The sequence below is a fragment of the Phalacrocorax aristotelis genome, chromosome 1 (genome assembly GCF_949628215.1).
Source record: "Phalacrocorax aristotelis chromosome 1, bGulAri2.1, whole genome shotgun sequence".
Lineage (NCBI taxonomy): Eukaryota > Metazoa > Chordata > Aves > Suliformes > Phalacrocoracidae > Phalacrocorax > Phalacrocorax aristotelis.
The window spans coordinates 206,916,804-206,942,892 of NC_134276.1; the positions used below are offsets into that span (position 1 = coordinate 206,916,804).

General features: G+C 38.5%; 1 protein-coding gene across 24 annotated transcripts in view; it reads left to right on the forward strand.

Moving 5' to 3' along the window:
- The window catches only part of CD36 (CD36 molecule (CD36 blood group)), a 67,122-nt gene extending 41,892 nt beyond the window's left edge, over positions 1-25,230 (forward strand). For 14 of the 24 annotated variants that reach the window (XM_075081499.1, XM_075081485.1, XM_075081477.1 and 11 more), the window contains 13 exons: positions 882-1,118; positions 8,012-8,172; positions 10,304-10,448; positions 13,881-14,060; positions 14,194-14,285; positions 14,728-14,774; positions 17,046-17,115; positions 18,786-18,973; positions 19,761-19,879; positions 20,707-20,780; positions 21,547-21,601; positions 21,799-21,963; positions 22,759-25,230. In XM_075081499.1, the coding sequence (XP_074937600.1) occupies positions 999-1,118; positions 8,012-8,172; positions 10,304-10,448; positions 13,881-14,060; positions 14,194-14,285; positions 14,728-14,774; positions 17,046-17,115; positions 18,786-18,973; positions 19,761-19,879; positions 20,707-20,780; positions 21,547-21,601; positions 21,799-21,963 (1,416 nt within the window). In that variant the 5' untranslated portion in view covers positions 882-998 and the 3' untranslated portion in view covers positions 22,759-25,230. Of the gene's footprint in view, positions 1-881; positions 1,119-8,011; positions 8,173-10,303; positions 10,449-13,880; positions 14,061-14,193; positions 14,286-14,727; positions 14,775-17,045; positions 17,116-18,785; positions 18,974-19,760; positions 19,880-20,706; positions 20,781-21,546; positions 21,602-21,798; positions 21,964-22,753 lie in introns of all 24 variants that reach the window. The other 10 variants (XM_075081486.1, XM_075081492.1, XM_075081491.1 and 7 more) reach the window with 2 other exon arrangements.
- The last annotated feature ends 859 nt before the right edge of the window (positions 25,231-26,089 follow it).

A 26,089-nucleotide genomic window follows, 5' to 3' on the forward strand; every position in this document is an offset into this window, starting at 1 on the left:
AAATACCTTTCATAGAAGCCAGATCTTAAGATACGTCAGCGCGTATCTTTCCAATATTCTTTGCAATGTTCTTTTCCAATGAGTAACTGCACATATTTTTTTTCCTGAGACTGAATGATCTTGAAATATAAGGTGTTACATCTTTCAAATATCAAAATCTAGACTCATTTTAAGAAGTCTGCCTTTCTGTAAGGCAATTGGGATTGATGAAACTAGGTGATAGTAAGAATGCAGCTCTAAAAGGAAAATCGAGTCGTGCCTTTGTCATGAAGTTACTGAAGCAAAGTTTTAGCCCTTTAGTAGTAGACTGTGAACTGACAGAGAACTGGAAAGACAGGCTTCTCATAGGTGCCCTCTGTTAGAGGCTGCCATTCCCACTAATGTGCTGATGGACCTTGATGACTTCCTTACTGGCACAATACAGAAACAGCCTGGGTAGCTCACACTAGTAGCGTAAGCTCCTAGTTTTGCCTGTAGTGGGAGCCATGGGCATTGCAGGCTGTGATAAAAGCAGAGACCTATAGCCTCCTCCTCTGGCACAGGGAAATTTTAGAGAATGTGTGCTTCGGGAAGAGTGTCATTGGAATACTGATTATGTCAGTTTGCCCTAATGCAACAGAGCACGCCCTCCCCACCAAAAAAAAAACCCAAACAACCCCCAAAAAAAACCTAATGAAAGAACTTATCAGTCTTTTAGAGAATTGGAATAAAAAAAGATAATGATGTCTAACAAGTGGCTAGCTCACCACAAGTACATGCAACCTTTTTTTTCTTTTGGCACTGGCTGGTTTTGACTTGTTATCTTCCTACCTGCTTCACGTCATGCACTTTGTTCTTTGAGCTTTGGAATGTGATTTTTGTTCACTCTCTCCTTATGTTAGCAGCTTCTCTCAGGAAGATCAGTGAGTATATTGGGACCAAGAAGTGAGAAAAAAACATCAAGCCTTACAGCAACGATATTTTTACATTGTCGGTCTGTACCCTGAGAAAGGAGAGGAATGGGCTGTAACAGAAACTGTGGGCTCCTCACTGGGGCTGTCATCGGTGCTGTGCTGGCTATCTTTGGAGGAGTTCTGATACCTGTTGGAGATAACCTTATAGGCAAAGCAATAAAAAAGGTAAGAATTTTTTCTCTTTATTTCAATCTAAATGGTTTGTGGTTATTGAATAGTCATTATTTCTAAATCTTGTATTCTTTTTCTGTTTTTTTTTCCTTTTTTTTTCTTTATTAAATCTAGTTTTTGTAATATATGCAGCCAATCTTCCCTGAGAATAGATGCTGCAGCAATTTTTAAATATATTAATTATATTGTCATGTTTACTTGCTTGCTGTCTTTCATGCTTCACATGGGAAGCCAAAATATTGTTTTCAAGATGTGGTTTCAGTAATGTAATTTAGAAGTAAGCATTTTTAATTTTTCTATTATTTATTTTAGTTTCTTTATTTTTTCCCCATGATGATCCACTTAAAAAATTTTCTGGGTTTTTTTTGTTTTGTTTTGGTACTCGCTCCATGCACGTATATTTATGTACTGCAAATAAACTAAATAAATTTATGATGCAGAATGTCATCTTTCACTTGCACTTGCATTCAGCTCACATTCTGTGACAGTATGATTGGAGTCAATGTGCTCCACAAGGCTAGAGGATCTGATCATATACATCTCCTTGATTCAAGTAGTGTGAAGCGTAATTGAAGTTGAGTGTTGTAGACCTGGCAGACACAATATTTTTTCTTTTTTTTTAAAAAGACTGTTTTACTTCTCTAAAATCTAACTTTCTCATGAAAGAAAAATTGAAAGTTGATTTGTTAAAACTTCGGTGAAAAGTGTGTATCACTGAGGGTCTAAATCATGGAGTAGTCTGGAATGAAAGACCATGGAAGTCCTGGGCTGTCCACCATGGAGACATGGAGTCTCCTTGGGGTCACTGCAGCCAAGGTGGGCTCTCCTACAGTTAAAAATCTAGAAACCTTAAGGTCTTTGGGTGATGGTTAGACTTCCTAATGACCTGCTGCGGCACTGAAGACTGTGGAGATCTTGGAGTGGAGATCTTGGAGATACTTATTCAAAGGCCCTTCTGGAAGACTGCCCTTAACTCAACAGCTACTGAAGTCAGTTGAGGAGGTGGATATATGAACAGACAGGAAATGTTAAATTGTCTGTTGAGGCCCTGCCTAGATTCTAACACCACTTTTTTAAGAAATTGAAAAAAAAGGCTTCTACATAATGTATTAATTTTGTCAGCAAACTCAATAAAAACCTAACTCTAGCAGAATTTTCCAATTCTTATTGTATTTTTAATTATATTTTCAAATTTATAGAGAACAAAAAAGTAATACCCACTAGATAATGCCTCACCCACCTTGCAACATTTTACAAAAAAGTCATGCTCTCTATATTTGCAAATAATTTTAATTGACTGACATATTGAGGAAATGGCAGATTTTCTAGAAAGCTCACAGTTTTTGAAATGTTTATCTCCTTATATTAAATATATATGTTGAGTTAATCCAGAGTGTTGTCATATGCCATTAAGTATTTTCAGAGCAAACTGCAAAAATTAGCAATGTTATGTGTTCATCTGTTTACCTATAATAATGAACCAGTTATACAGCATGGTTTGCAAATGTCTACATATGAAATTATACCTGCATGAGTTCTTAGTGGTAAAGTATTAGAGTAATTTTTTTCCTCAACCTCTTTATAATTTTCTGCATTGTTATCATGTTTCAGATGCTTGTACCTATTTCAAGGCATCTTCTTTGATACATATAAAAAGGAAAATGTCTGTCAGTATTCATATAAAATATAAAAGCAAATTTGTAAAGGCTTTATTTATTTAAGTAAATGGATACTTTTTTCCTGAGGACAAATCATATGAGATTTTTTCCTATTTATCATGCTGACTATTTAGTGAGACTTTAGGACAGGAAAAAACCCCTAATGAGTGAGACGTTCTCTCAGATACGGCATGTAAATATTAAAATTCCCTTTTCCTGTTGTTGCAGCAAAGAGAAATTATCTGCAATTGTATTAACAATGTCAGTTGACATTTGAGATAAGACAGAGACTTTCAGTGTATAGGCTGTCATCTCATAACAGGCAGGTGTTGTTCTCCATCCAGCAACAGTCCAAGGGCAGACAACGCGAACAAAGTCCATGTAACATCTAACACCAGGATTTCACCTCTTGCCAAGTGCCGGGTGCTGGGGCCTGCACTTGGGTCACAACAACCCCGTGAAATGCTACAGGCTTGGGGAGGAGTGGCTGGAAAGCTGCTTGGCGGAGAAGGACACAGGGGGCTGGCTGACAGCTGGCTGATCATGAGCCAGCAGTGTGCCCAGGTGGCCAAGAAGGCCAACAGCATCCTGGCTTGTATCAGCAATAGTGTGGCCAGCAGGAGCAGGGAGGTGATAGTGCCCTTGTACTGGGCACTGGTGAGGCCACACCTCGAATACTGTGTTCAGTTTTGGGCCCCTCACTACAAGAAGGACATTGAGGTGCTGAAGTGGGTCCAGAGAAGGTCAACGAAGCTGGTGAAGGGTGTGGAGCGCAAGTCTGATGAGGAGTGACTGAGGGAACTGGGGTTGTTTAGGCTGGAGAAGAGGAGGCTGAGGGGAGACCTTATTGCTCTCTACAACTACCTGAAAGCAGGTTGTAGTGAGGTGGATGGTGGTCTCTTCTCGCAAGTTATTAGTGCTAGAACAAGAGGAAATGACCTCAAGTTGTGCCAAGGGAGATTTAGATTGGATAGTAGGAAAAATTTCTTTACTGAAAGAGTGGTCAGGCACTGGAACAGGCTGCCCAGGGAAGTGGTAGAGTCACCATCCCTGGAGGTGTTCAAAAAACATGTAGACGTGGAACTTACGGCATGGTTTAGGAGACATGGTGGTGTTGTATTGACAGTTGGACTTGATGATTCTTGAGGTCTTTTCCAACATTAATGATTCTATGATTCTATTCTGTGATTCATGTGTTCGAGTTTATTAACATACAGCTGTTCTTCAATACAAAACACATTGTTGTCTTCTCTAACCCCAGACTGCATTACCTGTGTCTCAGATCTTTTTGGGATAAGCTGTTTCTACTCCTGCCTCCAGGAGGTTTAAAAAATTTCAACAATGCATATACGTTCTGTATCTTTTCAGAGGCTCTTTAAAGTAACTGTCACTTGAAGAGCACAGGCAAAATGACACCACCACCAGCATCTTGACAGGGATCCACTGAACAAGATTAGTACTAAGCTATTTCAGCTCTGATACTATTCAGGGAAAGGAGACTTCCCCCTTAAAAAGTGCCTTTGACTTCAGTACCAGAGGGCAAAAATCCTAGTTTCCTGAAACACTGAATCTATCCAGAGGTCAGGGATGCCTTTCCATGATGGTCCTAGGGGCTTAGAAAACTGCCCTTGGTAAGTTAGAAGTGAAACATGAAAGCCTCAGAGCTCTTTACAAAAAATATTTTGTCTGAGGCTATCAAAATGTACCATTTTAACTGATTCCATACCTTTTGGCTGCATATTATCATGTATATTTTCATTATTATTAGACAATATCATGACTAACATTAAAGAAAATCAAAAGTAAAGGTGAATTCAAAACAACAAATCAGAATGCTTGCATCTGATATTGTTGAAAGGAGATATTTTGATATGGCTCAATTATTACTTTCTGCTTTTCCCTTCGTTAAAACAATATTATTTATTTAGGCAAACTCCCATCATTTCAGTTATGATAAAACTTTTTTTTTTTATCCCCAGCTGATCAGCTTTTTTTTTCCAGCTAGGTCTAACTACTCAAACCCATTGGTAGCTGATTCATTTGCCAGAAAATCTTTATCACCACTTCTCTAAGAGCTTTTTCTTCCTACCTGAGCACATCAGCTCAGGAGGTTAACAGAAGATACATAATGTTATTTAATATATTTAGTTCATGATGGATTGATAATTCAGAATGGTGTATGATTTGTCACAATACCTCAGTGCTGCACTCTTTCTATAGAGTCCTCAGGGTTAGTCTCTCCTATTTTTAGAAATAAAGGTATCAATTTTAGCTATGATTATGTTTTGTCATCTGTCTCTCTACATATGTGTTATCTGTGATTGGCCAGATTGTATCTCCCCAGCTACTGGAAGCATAGGAAACACTTCAAATTTAAAATTGTGTTTCTGACATTGATATACCACTTCTTTATCTAAACTAATGAAACTAAAGCAACTTCTGGCTCTCAGCAGACATAAGTGATCTAATCACACATATTCTGGCATTATCAATGATAAACTTGATTGGCTTCCATAATTTTTTACAATCAAGGACTGAAAAAAGACTAAAAGTTTTGATCCAACAAAGCCTAAATAGAAAGGCTAATAATAAGCTAATAATCACCACTTAAAAAGTAATAAATGGCTACTTGTACTTTCAGCTGCAAAATGGAAGAAGATTATTTGCTTTCCTGGAACTTAACTTATTCGGTTTTACAGAATTGTAGTTGTTTCCTCCAGCTTACATACTCAGCCCAACACATAGAGATAAACTAGTAACAATTCTGTTACAGCCTGAAGTATTCATGGCATCTCTCAGTTCCCAGAAAATGGCAACTTTTGTCCATCTGACTAGATCCTTTGTTAAGACAGCAACTTTTTCTTACATTTTGTATTTCTTAATCAGAAATCATGGTGCCTGAATTTAGCATAAAGCAACAAAGTACAGCAAGCTTCTATTACTGGCTGCTCAGCATTTCTTGAATTTATGTATTGGCAGTTGACCCACCACAAATGAGGGAAAAATTGTGTCAGAAACAAACAGTGTTAAAGTTCCCATTGATTTCACTCAGTCTTGCGGAGTTAGGTCAGGAGATGATCTTGGCTGTGTAGCAATTACATATTGTATAGCTACTTTTGCTAACAATAGTTAACTATTGCATAAGATATTGGAGCTGATGTAGGTTGACTAGGGAGTTGAGAAGTATTTCATATTATCAACTGCAAATTAGCAGGTTCCCAAATTACCCTACCTTTCATAATATGACAAAGTATGGCAGTGTTACTATGGGAATATACAAGTGACCAGCCATGGAGGGTGGTATGTTTAGGGCTGGCCTCACCAGTGAACAGACAGCCAAAACCCAAGGGCTTGCTGGTGTTAGGATATTAGTTTTATTAAGTAAAGACATGAATAAAGACAGAGCTCTAGATTTTGTTCAACTTTAACCCACCTTTTGGACTCTCAAAGTATGTGACAGAGAATCATACACACCTCCTTTGTGAAAGAAATATTATTAACAATAATGGCTGAATGCCACCAGAAATAATGATCTTGCTCCCTTCCTACCCCTCCCTCTTTTGTCCTTCTGCTTCCCTTGTTTTAACCCTGGTTCTCATCTGATCCTTCCCCCTACCCACACCACTGAGCCAAGTGGCTCACTGGTAGAAAGGTAACACAGAAAAAAAAAAGAAAAAAATAATCTTCCTCCAGTCCAGCAGGCAGAAATTTCCAGATCAGGTAAGCATTTCTCTCTTCACCAAGGAAATGGCCTGTCCCACACTGGATCACAACTTTAATAGAGTCTTTGGCCTCCTGAGGTTTACAAAACAAGGCTGAAGAGAATTTTAGCTGTTGGGTTTGAGTGCAAGACCTCAAGATGATAACACATTTGCTGTGATAAGGTTTCCTTCCCCTCTCACACAAATGCACATAAATTAGAGCAGCTATTCAGACAGCAAGCTCAGTGCTTTACACCACCAGCAAGGCATTTGTAACTCCACCACACAGGCTTTCCACAGACAAAGCCCTGTCTGTGTTATGAGTTCTCCAACCCATGGTACTCATTTGTAACTGCAGTGGCTCTTAATTGGTAGTATCCTTTTTTTTTTTTTCTTTTTACTTGGTGGTGCTCGCTATGCAAACTCTGGAGGCAGAAAATTAAATTAGAAAGAATGTCTAGCAACTTTTAATTTAAAATGTCTTTTCTTGCTATCTGGAGGGATTCCAGCCTTTTGCTTCCTGGGGCTTTCTGAGCCGTGCAAATTAACTAATTTATATTGCACAGCTCTAATAAAAAAGCATTTTATATGTTGGAGCCAGGCAGCCTAGATTTTTCTTCTTATTGAAAATAATTTTTCTTAATTTTTAACATCAAGAGGAAAAACACTACCCTAGGACTCTGTGAAAATCATCTAGAAAGAGGCCTGATGTAGACCAGGCAGAGCAGGCACTCCCCTGACGATACAGGAAGTATACCTTCAAACTCTCCTTCTCACTGTACAGTCACAAGGTCTGAATAGGCATTTACCATATTATAGCTGAGTGCCACAGGCATAAAGGTGTTGGTTACTCTAGAGTGACTCCTGGTGTCCTGTCTTGTCCTTATATCCATATTTTTCCCTCTTTCCGTCTACCTGAGAAACCCTTCCTAACAAAATGTTATCAAAACTGGAGAGATTTTGTAGAAAGTCTCAGTATTGGTAAGAATAGTATTCTAAAAAAACAAAAACCAAACCAAAAACCTAACAGTCCTGCAAGAATATTATTTGCTTTCTTTGGGTGCAAAATTACTTAGTGCCTGAGTAGTGCTCCAAGATAACTCTCATTTCCCTCCACCCCCAACCCCGAGCTATTTACAAATGTATGAAAAGTGGTTTATGGATTCTAAAAACTGCTGGGTATCATTCAGTTATTAAAGATTTTCTTTTTTACAAATGATCAGTGGATTTGGCAAGTATTTGGGAACTAAGGCAGTGCCTGACCGCAGCAGTAGGAAAGTTTTGCTACCAGCTACAGAAGCAATTATATCAGCTTTGTGGTTACTTATTTGAGAGGGACTCACTTTTGCTCTCACTGAGCAGGAATGTCAGGCTGCCTTCAAATGTTGGCCAAAAATGTGTGCTGTGTGCCTCATATTCATGATAAAATAGCTTTTTTTTTCTGTTTGTTTGGGAATCTTTGACAATCATCTGCAGCTTGTCACTCATCTTTTGTGGTTAATTTTAGCCTTGGTTTTTGTCCTTTTAGGAAGCTGTCATTGCAAATGGTACCATTGCTTTTGAAAATTGGCTTGTGCCAGGAAGTTCAGTTTACAGGCAATTTTGGATTTTCCATGTGCAAAATCCTTCAGAGGTGTTAGACCATGGAGCACGTCCAAAACTTGAACAAAGAGGACCTTATACATACAGGTAAGCAAAACCCCCTGAATATGTGACATGTCATATCACAAGTTTTGCTGCAGTCAGAGAAAGTTTTGCCGAGTTAAAATTTGTTTTTGAAATTCCAGTGTCATATTTTACTCAGACTTGACAAAAATGCCTAAATCACAGCTACACATAGCAATCTCAGACACTTTCTGTATTGGGTCTCCCATTGGGAAAACACATATAGAAACAGATAGTTGGGAGTGAAGCTGTTTGCTCTTGTGAAAAACTGTTGCTCATTAGCAAGGTGTTTGCCACAACAACACACAGGAATGGTTGCATTTATTGCTGTTCAGTTTTTTCCAACTTTTTCCATAGAAGAAAATATGCCAGGTGTCCTAAAACTAAGACCTTTTCTTATCATCCATGTATCACATATTTATTTTAATATGTTTTGTTTCTTTGCGGCTTTATGACTTATTTTTAATCTATAGCTTTTCCTTTTTCAATTTTTCCTCTGAAAAGCATTCCTTTTTCTGGATGTACTAGCTAGGGCCTAGATGCAGCAGTCCATCTCTGTTCAGGGAAGCTTTTGATCACTTGGTTAGTTTTAAATGTGATGTTGACATAGGACTAGTTGATGCTTCTTGCGTCATTAAGCCCAATACCCAGCTATCACTGTCACCCTTGTTATGAAATTGCTTTCCTAAAATGACAAGATATTCCTTTCTTGATATCTTTCACAAGATGGTTTTTCATTGCAGTATCTACAGCTGATGTACTTTGATGCCTAAAACATTATTTCTCATTGGAAATAGAGAACTCTTGGTTCATAAAGTACCTGGGAAGACATAGGAAATGGTTACATGGGAATCAGGAAACTAACCAGTTAAAAAATACTGCAGAAGGTGAATTCCCACTAAACAGAAAGGTTTTACTCTGGTGGTGGTGATGGTGATGATTTTCTCAGGGACAAATCTCTGCCAGAAACCTAGATGAGACTATGTAAGAAGTAATGGCTATAGCTCTTCTCACTGCTGCAGACATACTCACCTGGGATATTGGGTCTACCTGAGACACTAAGTCTCTCCCTCTCAATCTCCCTTTAAATATTTAATTATTTATTACAATATCGCACAACTGGTCTTGAAAATGTAACTGTGCCTGCGATTCTGTTGGGAAACCCCGTTTTAGGTCTTTTGTTTCCAGTTAGAAGTAACATTAATTAGAAAAAAAAAATCTCCCAAGTTTCAGGTAGGTGCTCTACACATTAAACTATTAATTAAAATTACATGCTCACAAACCAATCTTGAGAAGCCAAGATCCAGCTGTTTTTGGGGTAAGGTGCATCTGCACAGGCTACATCTGTACCATGGGGAAATGTTCTCTGAACCCTCGGCCCAGGCTGGAATATCTGATAGAGTACCCTGGAGATCCCTTCTGGGATGGAGCTGGGACAAGCCTGTGGACCCACAGTGTAGACTAAGTTATATGATGCCTGCTGGATGCTGCCCCCACAAAGGGGTCAGCAAGAGGATGGAGACTTGAAGAGTTGAGATAAAGCTAGAACTGCAGCAGCTCAGAGATTTGTACCTTAGTGATCTGCTGACAGGGCATGCTTGAGAGGCTTATGGAAATCTCAGTGGTGCTGAAAGACTGCTTATAAATTTCCACATGCATATGAAATGTTATAAAAGTGACTCCATTATGGATTTGACCTGTAATCTGTTTTGTTGCAACACAGGCTTATCAAATGAAAATTTAAGAGTGTTTATTAACCATTATGAGTCATGCCCTTCTAATTACATGCAACCATGAGAAAGCTTAGACAAAAATGTGACAAAACATAGTTAATTTAAAACAGAATATAGAAGATACAAGGTACATTATTGAAATAAAGATAAAATAGAAGTATTTGTTTTCTTTTTAGTATCAAGGAAAAAAAAATCCACTAGGCACTAAGGAAATATTTCCAAAAGAAAAATACTTTATAGAAAAAGGACTTTTTACATATTTTCACCAAAAAGTTTAGAAAACTTTCAGTGGTTATGAAATGCTCAATACTCATCTACAAAAATGCTCATCAACTTTTCAAAAAACTTCAGTCAGGCATGGTTATGCATTGTCTCAAAAATCAAGTGTTAAAAATGTTCTATGTTTTTATTTGTATTTCAAGGGTGCGATATTTACCCAAAGAAAATATCACAGAAAACTCTGATGGCACAATATCCTACATGTTGCCTAATATTGCTCATTTTGAACCTGATATGTCTATTGGGACAGAAAATGATACCATCACATGCCTCAACCTTGCTGTTGCTGTAAGTAAAGAAACAAAACCAAAATGTTCACATTCAAATGTTGAGATACTGGAGGAAACAGGGGAGATGTTAACATTAGTAACACTGAAACTGCCACAGGATAGGTTTCTTCTCTGACATGAGTGTCAGCTACACTGAGGATAACTGTATTACTATTTTAAAAATATATATTCTGAGGACATATTTAATGTATTAAGGCTTCCTTATATTCCCAGGGTAATCTTAATGGTAAATGAAAATTTGCTTGTTCTTGTCAATGGAAGCAAAGTCATCACTTTGGATGGGATGTATCAAAAAGCAGCCTACTGGTCAATTTTACTGTGGGAATGAATCACGGGTTTGTGGATGGATTCCCTTTCTCTGTGAGGTATAGCATGAACATGCACCAAGGCACCATGCCTACGCGATTCAAGAAGCACTGGGACAACACCGTCAAAGACATGGTGTAAATTTGGGGTTGTCCTGTGCAGGACTTGACGATCCTTGTGGGTCCCTTCCAACTCACGGCATTCTATGATTCTATGAACAGTACAAGAAAGATTTGTCTTATTCTTTCTATAATATCCTCAGTCCTGCTTTGCCAGGGAAGCTATATTAAATCCCATGCTTGGTATATCCATGGCCTCACTGCCCCAGCTGCTTTCTTCCCGTGGTGCCCCTCAGCATCACACAATGGCATCCCCTGAGATGTCCTGTCGTACCGAGACCTGAGTCCTTCAAAGAGAAGCATAGGGGTCCCCACCTTGAGTAGTGCTAAAGCCTTTTCAGTCCAGATGTTTTTGTGTTGTCACAGGCTGAGAATGTTTGCCTTTGATTGACATTTACAGTTTTCATATCTATATTCAGTCCTGGTTGTGTTACCTGATTGTCTTGCACTAACTCTGTGGTGTCTGCATGTGAGTGTTCAGGGTCACTGTGAGAGGGTGGGTGCTAGGGGCAGAGTGAAGAGATGCTTAGTGTTGGCACAATATAGAATCATAGAATCAATCACAGAATCATAGAAGAGCCCATGTTGGAAGGCACCTCAAAAGATCATCTGATCCAATATTTTCTGAGAAAGGGAGCCGTTGTGTTTTAGCCCCAGTGAGCAAGTCAGTCCCACACAGCTGCTCATTCATTCCTCCACTGTGGGATGGGGGAGAGAATCAGAAGAATAAAAGTGAGAAAATTCATGGGTTGAGATAAAGACAGTTTAATGATTAATTTAATCTCATAATTAAAGGAAAAGCCGCATGTGCAAACAAGGCAAAACAAGGAATTAATTCACTCCTTCCCGTGGGCAAGCAGGTGCTCAGCCATCTCCAGGGAAGCAGGGCTCCATCACGCTTAATGGTTACATAGGAAGACAAATGCCATAGCTCCAAACATCCCCCTATTCCTTCTTCTTCCCCCACCTTCACATGCTGAGCATGAGGCCATATGGTGTGGGGTATCCGTTGGGTCAGTTGGGGTCGATGTCCTGGCTGTGTTCCCTCCCAGTTTCTTGTGCACCTGGCAGAGCATGGGGACTGGCAAAAGTCCTTGACTAGTGTAAGCGCTACATAGCAACAACTAGAACATCTCTGCATTATCAACACTATGTTTAGCACAAATCCAAAATATAGCCCCGTACTAGCTTCCATGAAGAAAATTCACTCTAACCCAGCCAAAACCAGGACAGGAGCCTAGGTGAGATTTTCTAGAATGCTGTCCATTTGCGCCTTGAAAACCTCCGGTGTTGGGGACTCTATGACATTCCAGTGACTGACTGTTCTTACTGTACAAAATTTATTTCTTCTATCAAAATGAAACCTCTCCTAGTGCAACTTGTACCCATTGTCCCTTGTCTTCTCCATGTCACTCCTTGTGAAGAAAGAGCCTCCATCCTCTTTCTAGCCACCATTTAAATACTGGAATATTGTGACGAAGCTTGCCTGAGCCTATCTTCTCTAGGGAGAAAAGGCCTAATAATTAAAGGTGAATGACCTTATTCAGTCGAGATATATTCTGCCTGTGTCCTAATTTAGGCTTGCATCTCTCTTTTGGAAAGTTGTTCTTTTTTTTCTGTACTCAGAGTCCTTCATGTCATGTTATTAACTAACACTGCCCAGCTCCCACACTTTGGACCACATAGCTCTTTATGGGCCTAAGCATAGGCTCATGCCTGGAAGCGCTATGTCAGGGAAGGTGGGAACAGAGGATCTAAGCCCCATTTTGCTGTTGAGAAACAAACTGGTGTAAGTCCAAATTCCCAGACAGGCCCTGCCTGTCTCAGTTGATTGCACTGACTTCAATCCAGTAGAGCCCACCTTTTATTTCAGATCCTTGTCAAAATACTCACAAGGGAATTCACAGAGATGTTTTCAATGCTTTCATAACCCTGAGGGGATTGAACCCACATCTCTGTCTCATAATCTAGTCATATCCATACTTTCTGCTTACTCTGTGTTCAAGTTCAGATGAGAGTGAAAGATTCATGGGGTTGAGGAGGGCAGGAAATGAGAGAAAAAGAGACTCTTCTGTTGCTACCCCTATAGCGATAAGTACAAAGAGATGGTCTACTAAAGGGCTGAGCACTTGCTTTAAGAGAATTACTTTTTTTTACACAGATTCAATTGCTACAATTTCCTGCTGCACCAGACAGGGCAACACAGATAATTTCTGTTTGCTTTCCACAAGCTATTCAATATCTTTAGGGACTTGACTTTGTGTTTATGCCTCTGGGAACTTTTATTACAATTACAGCTGGTAAATCTACCTTATTCTTCATTGAATTAGAAAAAGTTATCCATTATTTAGAATTAAAGCTGTTCAGAAAGGACTTGTTTGTTGCAACTATATATTCTAAGTAAAGAAATAATGGAGATTCAGCACTTGGTCAGTTTTATGCAGATACAGTTGTATTGCTGCTTGTGCAACAGCATATCTAACCCCTTAGATAAGTCAAGTAACAAGGCTTGTATATTTTTATTTACATGTTTATAGTACAAGTGAGTCTGAAGTATGTGACATATGGAGATGACAGAAAAGAGGTAGAAAACTGAAAGTGATACAGCCCATGTGATATAGCTAGGGATTTAAGATTATTGCTTGGAGATATTCAAAAGCTGTCTGGCCATGGAACAGGGCAACTGGCTCTTGGTGGCCCAGCATGAGCAGCGGGGTTGGACCTGTTAACCTCCAGAGGTCCCTTCCAATCTCAGTTGTTTTGTGATTAGTGATGATCTAGTGAACTCATGTAAGCAGTAAAAAAACCCCTGCCTGCCTTTGTGTAAGTTATGCCCAGTATTTGTTTTGTTAAGGAGTGTCAGTTTTAAGTAGAAATTTAACTTACAGTAAGCTGCAGCTCTAGAAACTGGCTTTTCCAGAGATTTCTTGGAGTTAGTCTCTGTAGTTTTGATCCAAAGCACATACAGAATTTTATGTTAAACATTAATCTTATTGCTGTTGTAGGCTGTACCTGCTTTGTATACAAACAATTTTATACTGCTGCTGTTAAATACTTGGATTAAAGCTTCTAAGTCATCCATGCTGCAGAACAGAACAGTGAAAGAATTACTGTGGGGATACAAAGATCCCTTCTTAAACAAGGTGCCCTTCCCCTTGGACCCAGTTCTGGGAGTCTTCTACCCGGTAAGTGAAGTCAATGAGAGGCAAAGCCTTCAGTTACCGTTCTGTGAATAAAAAATAAGGTGCCTGCTATGAGGTAGAAGAATGTGACAATGCTACAATGTCATTCAATTCCTTCTTCTTGTGTCCTTTACAGTACAATGGGACATTCGACGGACTTTACAAAGTCTATACTGGGAAAGAAGATATTAAAAAAACAGCAATAATTGAAAGCTATAAAAACAAAAGGTATCATAGCATTGTACAACTAAAAACCATATGTATTTTCAAGGTATGGCTTTTAAGGCTTGATTCACTAAGAGCTATAGATAAATGGAAAATCTTCAACAATTCAAGGAAAGCTGGATCAAGCCCTGGGCTTAGGAAAACCACCTCTCTCTTTTAGCTCTTCAAGTTTCTGTTACGAGCTGGCATTTAAGACAATTAATGATTCTTTGATACAAATAGTTACTTCCATTTTGCTTACTTAAGTAGCCAGATCCCTTTTATCCTATTCTAATGCATCATATAGTATGAATATAGATATAAATGAATAGATGAATGAACTTCTCTATCCTCTTAATTTGCTAAAGGATCGCACTTATACTGGAGCAGTTATAGTTAGCAATACACGGATTACATGGTGTAATATACTACATGCAGCGTGACTTTTCTTTTTTTTATCTTAAAGGAATCTTTCATACTGGGATGGTCACTGTGATTTGGTTAATGGCACAGGTGAGCCTATTAAAGGTTTTTAAAACTTCAAAACCTTTCTAGATATCGCAAAGGAATAATGAGATAAAAAAAACTTACTTCCCCTGAGCTTTGACAGTTCTGTATTCTGTATATTAAATGTCTATATAAGTATTAATGTATACATACTACTACTGTTGTGCATGCACATATGTGTATGTATTAAAATATATCTATTATATGTTATTGTATGTTATTTTTTATATGCATATATACACACCATCTTCAGCTAGAGTAGGTGGGGAAGAGACACAATAAAAGAATCCAGCTCTCTGTTTCTACTAATTATCTTTATGGTACAATATAACTAAGGTTCTTTTTCTTTGCTATAGCATTGCATTCTAATAATGTACATTCATTTACAGTGTTGAAAAATAAAATTAAATGCACCAGAATGGACAGAAAAAGTTTTTACTGATATATGAAAAGAAATTGAGGTGACAAAGGAGAAGGCTGTCAGACAGGTGGCTTGGAGGCCAGTAGCAAGTGAAAAGGGATGAAGAAGAGATGTAGTTTAGCTTGGGATGAATAAACTAGAGAGAAATATTTTTCAATTTGCTTTTGGAATGTGTATGGAAACAGTTGTTTTGTTTAAGACATTTGTGCAAGATGATAGTTTTCTTCTTGACGAATGAAAGCATCACTGTGAGGACACCAGAATCTGTTGAGCTGAGGCTGGCAGATGTGATGGTGGAGGCTTTTGCAGAGAACAGTAGGTCTTCAGTGAGCGAGCACCAAAACAAGCATAGATAATTTTCCTTGTAACGCAGAGCACATGGCAAGTTATTCTGAAGTATTTCAAATAGATCACAAAAATCTGACTTTCCAAAAGTCTGTGAATCAGGAAGGAATAGTTCCTTTTTAAACTATGTAAGTAATTTTATAAGAGGCAATATTTTTTTTTAGGTTCTGGGACTTTCCTTCTTTCTTGTGGAGCCTGAACCCTTTTCCCAGGGTCAGCTTTTTGTTTTTTCTTCTTCCTCAGCTGATGGAATAAACATACTCAGCTAACCAGACTAAGTGTTCCAGTACAGTGAAAATGTGGAGGTTTTCCTTGTTAGCAAAGCTTATCGCAGTGTATGAGAGCGTTCAGTGTGACTGCTTGGGAGAGACCATGTGTTTAGAGAGCAGCAAGTTTAAAGAGTCTCATAAGTTTGAGAATTCCTTCTTATCTTGCAAGCTTTCACACCAAAGCACAGCATGTATAGTATAAGTAAATATCTAGATAAAAATATTAAGCAGTATTCTTGTATAGGGTTTGAAATGAGTCCAAGTTTGCAAACTCTCCAAGATAGCCAAGATTTAGAAATAGTGTGTCTAGGATGATCTTGGATCTTCTTTAAGAAAAAGTGCTTCTGTCAGCAGTGGGCAACTGGCACTATGTAATTTAGCTTTCACTCTTGCCAACTAGATTCAAAGATATCACAGATGTTTTCAATCCCTTGGTTATGGCTGCTGACTAAGAAACTAAACAGAAATTGTAGCAAGAAGTAACAAATGTACTGGTTGCAGGTTTGTTACAACACCTTGTTTGGGAAAATGGCAGAGTCCTCTTACTTAACTCTGGATGCTTGCAATGCCAAAATATGCGTCTGAACTGGCTGTCTCTGTTTTTTTTTTTATCACAATCGGAGAAAAAGACATCACCGAAGTGCTATTCCTCTGGCCTATTTTGCATGTCTACCATGGGGTGAGATGGGTTGTGCCCTAGAAGTGCTCCTTTCTCTCCATTAATAATAGAGGGGATCTCATCTTACAAAGAAGAGGCCCCCTTAAGCAATCTTTGGTGAAAAAAGGTTTAGCGCTGATTATTAAATAGGGAGTTTTGAAGTCTAAAGCTGTGTTTCTTGTAAGCGCTGAGTGCCATAACTGCAGGTGAACCAAGCATCTCTAGAGAGGTTTAGGTCTTTAGACTGCATAAACCTTGAAGCAGTGGCCACAGGTACTGGGATTTGTATTAAGCAGAATTGTTTTTTGTAGTCTGCTTTTAATGGTCTTGATCATATAGCTTTGCATCTGTGAAAAAAAAAAATGTCTGCCATAATTTGGCTGACTTCCAAAAACAATGCAATCTTACCTTGGAGTGCCTGTCACTATGCAATAACCTACATCAATATTTTCTCCAAAGATGACTCATGTTGTTTACCTTTTTCACAGCTTTATGGGAAAGTAATAGCTGAGTATTGAACTAGAAATTACATAATGTCTTCTAAGTGTAATTGCTTTTAAGTTCTTATTTTATTTTGTTTACAGATGGGGCATCATTCCCACCATTTGTTAAGAAGGATCAGATATTGCGCTTCTTCTCCTCTGATATTTGCAGGTAGGCTGGTCCCTTCCTGGTGTGCATACACACCTGCCTGTGCCACCCACATGCTGTTTTGTTTCAGAGGGCAGCTGCAGTGTTTCTGCTTGGACTCAGGTCACCAAGGCCGTTCAACATAAACGTTTCACCTAAACACAAGTAAATCCATGAGCTGTGCTTATGATTCAGAACCTGATTCTACTAGTTTTTTTTTACATCAAGTAGCAAGTTATTTACTGTGTATTTTATTTCAGCCAGTTACAGATGTATTATTCAGGAATATCTGACACAGTTGTGAGCTGTTACAGATCTGTGAAAGGCACTGAGGGCCACAGGGTTCAAAGTCTTGAACTTCTAAGATCAGGACCCAGCCTACAACATGTCTTATTTGGTCTGAGAAGGCAATAGGTACAGCAGGGGCCAGTTAAGTCCATATTTGGCATTTCTGCAGAACATCATCTATGCAGAACAGGATTTACTGTGATCTACTAGATACTCAAAACTGTTTTCTCACAGGTTATTTTTGTGTATCTTTTTATGTATTTACAAACAAACAAACCTGCTTAATACATCCCATACTGATGGCTTTTCAGCCTGCTGCTTCTGCTGTGGCTATCCAGTGCCTTGAGCTCTCCAGTGGGATAACCAGGAGCAATGTTAAAAGATTTAAAGTACACCACATGGTATTTACTTTGGGAGGTTTGACCCCTTTATTTATTTTGCTGCCTGGAAACAGCTGCTTCCTTTTAACTAGGTTTAAAGTGGTCATTTACTTTGCAGACTGTTTGTTTTTGAAGAGCAGTGTTTTTACATGAAGTTAAAGTCCTTATTTTTTTTTGTAAAGTAATTGTATCCCCAAACTGGAAAGCATTTCACAAGTCATGAAAAAAAATTCTATGCAGAGGAGAAATGATAAAATTCTTTGGATCGATGGCACACAGTTTGAGAGATCCCTCTGGTCATTTAATTCTCAAAATTAATGAACAATGAAGAAGGACAGTAACAATCGCCCAAAGGTCATGCTGAAATGGGGTAATGGAAAATGGTTCTGTCTATGTTGCAAAACCCAGAACCCTTCTTTTGTTTGGCTGCAACACAAAGTGTTGCTGCCCTGGTTACATTACTGTGTAGCAACCACATCTCCATATCAGCAAAAAAAAGCTTAAGTGGTATTCTGATTCATATGCAATGGAATAAGGTTACATGCAGAAGGTTGCCTGCATCATAAAGCTTAGATTGGTATCATCAGGTCAGAAAAAGCCTATAGCAGACCTTAAATGAGCAGAGCAGAGCAGGGATATGACAAATATCTCCACTGCCACCCAAAAACTTTCCAAATTTTCATAATAATAGTAATTATAGAAGTGTGTAGGGAAAAGAGCTCTTAATTAATTTGTTAGATTTGTCCGTATTGTTTGTTAGTAGCATTAGTATTTTGTCTGTCTTCTTATGTATTCTGATGCTCACTTCTGAGCTTGTACATCCTTTTGTGAAAGTGTGGAATATTCTCCATTACAGAAGAGCGCCCCTGCAAACTGCTGAACACTGAAGGAGGCCTGGACATTGGCTCTCTGGAGTACTAATTTCTTTTAAGACACAGACAGTTGGGGAATCCTTAAGGAGTATTGCCATGAATTCAGATTTTTAATCCATATGACCAAAACATGTTTCTCCTCTTTTATATCCAGATCAATCTATGGAGTTTTCCAGGGCAAGCAGGATGTGAAGGGAATCTCACTCTATCGTTTCACAGTTCCTCGTGAAGCATTTGCATCACCTGCTGAAGTCGGAGATAATTATTGCTTCTGTAAAAATCAGGCCATATCAAAGAACTGCACATTAGCTGGAGTCCTAGACATTAGTGCCTGCAAAGGAGGTATAGTAGTGACACATTACTGCCAAACAATCCATTTAACAGGGGAGAAAGCACGTGTCCTGTGGCTGAGGTGTTACTCTAAGATCCAGGATGTTCGTGTTTGTCTGTGAGTTCTTCCACAGAATGCCTGTGAGACCTTTCACTTTTCTGTAGCCTCATTTCCCAAAATCAGGACTACGGTGTTTCTCTATTTTGCATAGTGCTATGCAAAATGGTGATATTACAGATTGTATACTGAAACTGAAGGAATGCATGTATAGAAGGGAAACAAGAGGATTCTATAGGCACAGTCCTTGTATTTGTGATAATTCATACACGCTCTGTGTGTGTGTACACACAACTATATACACCTGCAGAGACTGAGAGACACTACTGGCTAAGGTTAGCATTGGTTTAATAAAATAAACAGCGTCTGTGTTTGGTGCAGAGTGGACAGCACAGGTTCCCTTCAGGCTTGTTTTTTACTAAAACGAGATCATGAGGGTCAGGGGAAACAGACACAGTCAGGTCTTCACCTCAGCATGAAACTGGGAGCACTGCCAGCTCCACAGTGTGGACACGGACAAGCAGGAGTTAAAACTACAGTTTATTTCACCACACAAATTTTCCTCATGATAGTAGAATCACAGAAATGCTCATTTAAAAATGGGGAGGTGGGTGGGACTATAAACATTTTTGTTGGGATTGTGTGTCTCTATAAAAAACTATGTTTGCATGGAAAATGGCCTCAGAAGATGAGTACTGAAACAAGGCTTAATGATTCAAGTGAATTTGTTTTTTCAAACAGGAAAACCGGTATTTATCTCTCTTCCACATTTTCTTCATGCAAGTGATTCCCTATTGCATGATGTTGAAGGCCTGAGCCCAAATGAGAAGGACCATGGGACGTTTCTAGATGTAGAGCCTGTAAGTCCAAATATTTAATAATTGTAACACAGTAAACTTGCGATGTTTAAATTTAATTGTAGTAGAGTAGGCTGCTTACCAGAGGGATGAGCAGAGGATGCAGAATTTTCATGCTTGCTTTTGCAAGGTTTGCTCACAAAAGTGTTATGGCTTTAGCAGGGGAGATTTAGAGCAGAACTTTGTCTCATTCTGACCTTCAAAGTTTGGAAAATAAGTTTTATACTGCTTATTGAGAATGTGGGATTAAATAGATTCTGCAAACTTTGAATTATGCTATAGCTTTTCTATGACTTTCAAGTACTTCGAGGAAATTCTTTTCTATGAAAGTTCTTCTGTTGCCTCTATACTTTTTTTTTTTTCATTTTCTATAACTAGCAATTTTTGTAATTTACTATCTCAACTGAAATTAAATAAATATAGATCAGTTTATTTCCAATAAAATTTCTAGAAGTCTGAACAGACTAGTCTAGAGCAGACCTAATATAGTTTTTGTGTCTTGGATTGTCCAACGGAGCTCCCAAAAACAAAACCCTAAAACATATTTTTATATGAAACGTTTCATGACTGATTTAATAGTTTTAACCTTGTTTTCTTCTCCCTTCAGTTTTAATTGCAAATTACAAAAGTAACTATGGTAAAGCCACAAAATCAGAACTTCTATGAGAAATGAGAGACCCTTAGAAACATTAAGTTTCATAAAAATGGAATCCTTCAAAACAAAGATAAAACGATGCCAAAGTGGTTTTTTTTTGACACAGTCCCTATTCTAGGCTTAAGCATCCAATTAAAAAATTAAAAGTAATGTTAAGGTTGTTTTCTGGTTTTAGATCACTGGTTTTACACTACAATTTGCGAAAAGGCTGCAAGTAAACCTCCTTGTGCAGCCTGCAGCAAAGATTGAGTAAGTACAACTTAATTGTTTCTTTTGTAAAGAGCTTTTTCAAAAGGGCTGGTAGGTCTACAAGAGTGTCAGTAGAAATGGTTGGGAAAAGAAGGAATAAAAATGCTTTCCCAAGGCCTTTTTGTCTTTCTTGCAAAAATTTCAGTCACTACTTTTCAGAGAACATACATTTTAGCAAAGGAGCAAGGCTTCTTGAGCAAGGCACTGCCCAAGTATTTTAACACACATTTGATTTCCCCACAGAAGCTTACAAGGCAACATGTTCTTAAGAATTACATTCTTACAGAACCCAAATGGGGGCCATGAATGTATTTTCTGTAATAAATCCAATGAGAGAGAGAATTTGTGTATGCTCTGTCACTAGATGGGTATCATCACAAGGGTTGATAGGTCTCTAGCTGCTTCTTTTCTCTTCATTGGCCTGAATGATGTACATGTAGAGATGTGCACTTTGGGATCCTGCACATCTGGCAGGTGAACACCACACAGATCTTCAGACCCTCCCACCAACACCTAGATGTGTCCAGCCTTTCTTCTTTCTGATTACTCTGACTACCCATATATGGAAGACTAGACAGAAAGAGATAGTTGCCAGTTATTAATTGTAGGGTGCGGTTTGGTTTTTTTTATTTCAGTCCAAAAGTATACTAAAAAGGTACATCTGGAAGTTAGAAATGTAGTTAGAGGGGAAGAAAAATGTTTAAGTATAGACTGGGTTTATGCACCAAACTAAAGGTAACATGCTGTACTTATTTTCTCATTTCAGAGCTTTATCAAAAATTAAATACCCTTATATTTTTCCTCTTCTTTGGCTAAATGAGGTTAGTATATTTTTTGTCTATTAACCCTCACTGTTAAAAAAAAGAAAAAAAAAGAAAAAAAGATTACCCAGAATTTCTTGGTGCCCAGAAATTGGGCAATTAATGTCATGCTGTGATTTGCACATGCCAAGAATGTATTCAGCAAGTGAGGGCTTGCATACTTACCTTTCACTGACATTTTTCTTGCGCTGTTTCAGTCTGCTGTTATTGGGGATGCAAAAGCAGAAATGTTCAGAAATAAAGTCACCGGTCGGGTCCAGATGCTGAGTGTGCTGCAGATGGTGTTAATGATCACAGGTTCTGTGCTGTTCCTGGCATTCATGGGTTCCTATTTCATATGCAGATCCAAGAAATTAAAATAAGTAAGTATTAATGGTTAAGTCCTCAGCAGTAGCTTTTGCTCAGGTTTTCAAGAAGTTCAGAATCATTACCTATGTAGCTGTTCTTATTTTTTAAGTGCTAGTAAATTCAGCAGTTGCGAAATGATCCAGATAATGTAGCTAATGTTTGCAAAGTCTCTTCCCAACCTTAATCTTTCAGGATGCTCTCAGCATACCCAGGAGGGGCTATTGGGAACTATATCAGAAGGCCAAGTGGTTTTTTAATCCAAAACACAACATGATTGTCATGAGTTTATGAAAATAGGCATTTTATCCAAGAATGCTAAACTGTTCAGAAGTGCCCTCCAGTACTTCTCTGGGACAGAGGTCACACAGCTGCAGATTCCTGTGCTCTTCAAGGACATACCCCTGTCTGGGGTTCAGAGAACCTACTGTATATGGCAGGTTTTATTGAGTATTGGATAGGGTTTCTCACTTGTTTCTCTCAGTTGCGCATCACTGTCACTTTAGTCTAAACATCTGAAACATCTACCTAGGCCACTATGACTAAATATACTCCCATCATGGGTAGAATAACCAAAAGGTGGATTAATGCACTGATATCTAGGGAAACAAAAACACTGATTTGATGACATGATTCAGGATTTATTAGGATTTTATTATGATTGTTATGATTATGATTTATTCAAGTCATGATATGATTTAAAAGAAGTGCAGAGACATGAATGTTATGGTGGAAAGTATACTGTAGCATAGGGACACTTTTAAGAAGACTTACATCATCACATGCTGAATTCTGATTTTATTTCACTACAGGTAACAAAAGACTTCAGAAGTAAGCAATGTTTAATTGAAATTTCAGCCAAGCAGCATGTTAAAATTCAGAGCAAAAGGTATGATTCAAGGCACTGTCAGTCCACATGCTATGGAATTCAACATGCTTTTCTATTTTGAGAAGACCAACTCACTAACCCAAACAAGCTGATGTTTCCAAAGGTCCACACTTCTGACATCACTAAAGATGCCACCATGGAAACTATGCTTTCAAATGACTTGATTATTTGAACCATTTTACAAATTTTAAATGACACTCAAGCAGACTGAAGTTGAGATGCAGTTGGATTTTAGTCCACCCTCTGCCATTTATGCAATTTGCTACATTTTTTCTTCTGGGATTTGCAAGACTAGTGAAAGCCATTTGCTGATGTTCTGTCTCTGAGTACAGGCTGGGAATGACACACCTTTGAGCTCATGCTGTGCTCTAGATGCTTTCATCGCAACGTTTCTTTCTGTTCCTTCAAGGAATGGAAGCTGCTGCAATAGAACTGCTCTCTGTCCTCTATTCAGGGATGTGAATTGCACTGAATGTGAAGTTTATTATGTAAAGTTACTAACTGTAATACATGAAGTTAATAAAAGACTTACTAAAATAAGTGGTTTATACATTTTATATGGAGGTGGTTCATAGACACACTACAGTCACTGTTGTTGGAGCTTATCAATGTTTGGCTCCACAGCTGTTTAGTCAACTGAGCTACTCCCTAACTTCCAACCTGCTCCATTACTCTTACTGTTGCTTCCTGTGTTCGTTTCTTTCTGGCTGTTCCTTGAATACTAGCCTCTGCTCTGCCCTAACCCCACTTTGCCCAAGGCCTCCCTTAGGGAATGATCTCATACGTCATCTTTAGGGTCAAGAGAAAATATTCCAGAATACTCCGGACACAGGAAAGACTGAGATAGTGATTATGGCCAAACATCAGAGGGTTCCACTTCCTTGCTATAGAAGAAAATAAATGAAATCAGGTAGACCCAATTCTTTACTGATAAACCATCTTCCACAAGGAAATCTGTGCAACCATTAGTTTAATGAGGTGCATCAGCCTGTAGACAGGTACCAGCGACATCTTCATAAATGGTTTACTTTTTCATTTAATCTGAATGCCATATCTTAGAAATGAGAGCCAATGAGGCAGATGTTGAGTGTCGTGGGGTCTCTCCTGCACTCACTGAATTCAGAACAAGAGCCTAAGTTCAGAATTTTCAAAGACTTCTTCCTGGAACTTTTGTCCCCTTAAATAAGAGCTACAAAGAAAAGGAAAGATCAAAAATGGCCAGCCTTTCGTACCCTGGTGCTTGGAAATAGTGCTACAATGGACTTTGAACCAGAAAGATTTGTCTTGCTATTATATACATATTTGTCTTGCTATTATATATATATTTCAACAGGTATCTTTAGTAAGGTGTTTTCACCCTTTGGAAATAAAAGGAAAGCTCCATAATACGGTTGTTTTAATCCCATGTTTCTTGTGGACAAAGTTATGTAGCTAACAATAGAGCTGGTGAATCACAGAAATCCCAAGAGATTATTCTTTAAGGCAAAGTCTATGTGGTACATGGCTACAATCTCTTTTTCCAGCCGTGAGCAAAGTAACAGGGCAGGACATGTGAAAGAGGCATGGCACTCAAGAGCAGCTCTTCTCTCACTTAGAGAGCCAAAGCATTGTGCATGCAGGTCAATGAAAAATAAGACCTTTCTCTCATCTCTGCATTATTGCTGGTGTCACATTTGATGCTCTGTTCTCATATTAGTCTGGGGACAGTTTGACACAATTGAAGGCATCCCTAGAGTCCTATGGTCCGGTCAAAATGGTATGAGGACCACTAAAATCATCAAGTCACCTTATCCTCTGAAACATGTACAGCTCTGCAGTACAGTTCAAGATCTGACACCAAGTTTTCATAATAAAACTAGTCTTTTATGCCAGAATCTAAAAGTGAGATCTTTTCACCAAAGGAATAACAACAATGCTCCTGTCATTTTTGATACACTATCATTTCAGTTTCATTTTGGCTTCACGTCCATTGTCAGCAAGTTAGTGTTTGCTCTACTAGTGTTGTTTAGTGCTATGTGGTGCTGCAGCAGCAGCGATCCAGCAAGTCAGGCCATGATTATAAATGTCTCAGGGCCCAATTTTGCATGCACACAAATATATTTGTTCATATATATAATGTCATTGATCTCAATGCAGGTTTGGACTTTTAAACTATGTTCAGCACCTAGACTGCACTTGAATTATAATTAGTATTTTGTCCAAAGCATTGGTTACAGTTGTTGTTAATTCATGTTGTTAAGGTTAATGTTAAGTATTTACATTTGTTCAAACAGTGCAGGATAAACATTTATTAGAAATGTTAATGAACTCAATACAAATAAAATAAAACTGAAACTCTTATTTCTGAGATCCTTATGTCTAATTGTAAATAAAATCTTCTGTGTAGGATAATGAACTCCTTGTGTTTCTTTTCTTGTCATTTTAGGTGTGTTTTCCTTTCCTACAGATTGATTTTTATAAATTGATGAATACATGAACTTTTAGCTAACCTTGTTATGTCATTGTACTCTGGCTCAACACAGCTGCTTAGAAGTGCATATCAGGTTTCTTGTTGTCACATGATATATTATAAATACCAGTGACATACAACATTTATGCTCTGGGTTACAAAAAGGAGAAGACTTTGTGGGCAGAGCTGAGTACCAGCATGTTTAAACTGAAGCAATTCTGAAGCAATTCTAAAGCAATTCCAGGAAAACAAGCTCAGAAAGAGACCTGCTTTCAACTCCCTTGAGCTGGAGGTGCTGGCAGGATGGTGTCAGCACATCCAGCATCCTCAACTGGCTCTGCTGGCCCGGCAGGTCGGGTGGGAGGGGAGCCCGGCTACATTCACACCTCACGTTCCCCACCCACCCGAGGTCCTTATGGGTGAAAATCACTGGTGAAAGTCAGCTCTGACCCAACATCTCATAGCCCACATACTTACACCCCAGAGCAGGTGTGCCAGCTTTTGATCTCTAATTATGTTTTCAAAGCGTTTCATAAAACCTGTTCTTCCTACCTCGCTTACCAGTGCCTATTAAGGTAATGTAAACATGTTACTACACCCTGAAAAAGAAAGAAAATTGATGCTTTCTCTGTTCTTTTAACTGTGAGACTAGGCAAGGACTTGTTTTATTCATAGGTGTACACATCAACAGTATTAAAAAAAGAATAAATTTAATTAATAAAACACGTTTACAGTTTTTTATTTTTCAGTAGTCATATAAAACCTAAACCAAAGAGGTAAATGACTCACACCAAATGCAAACTGT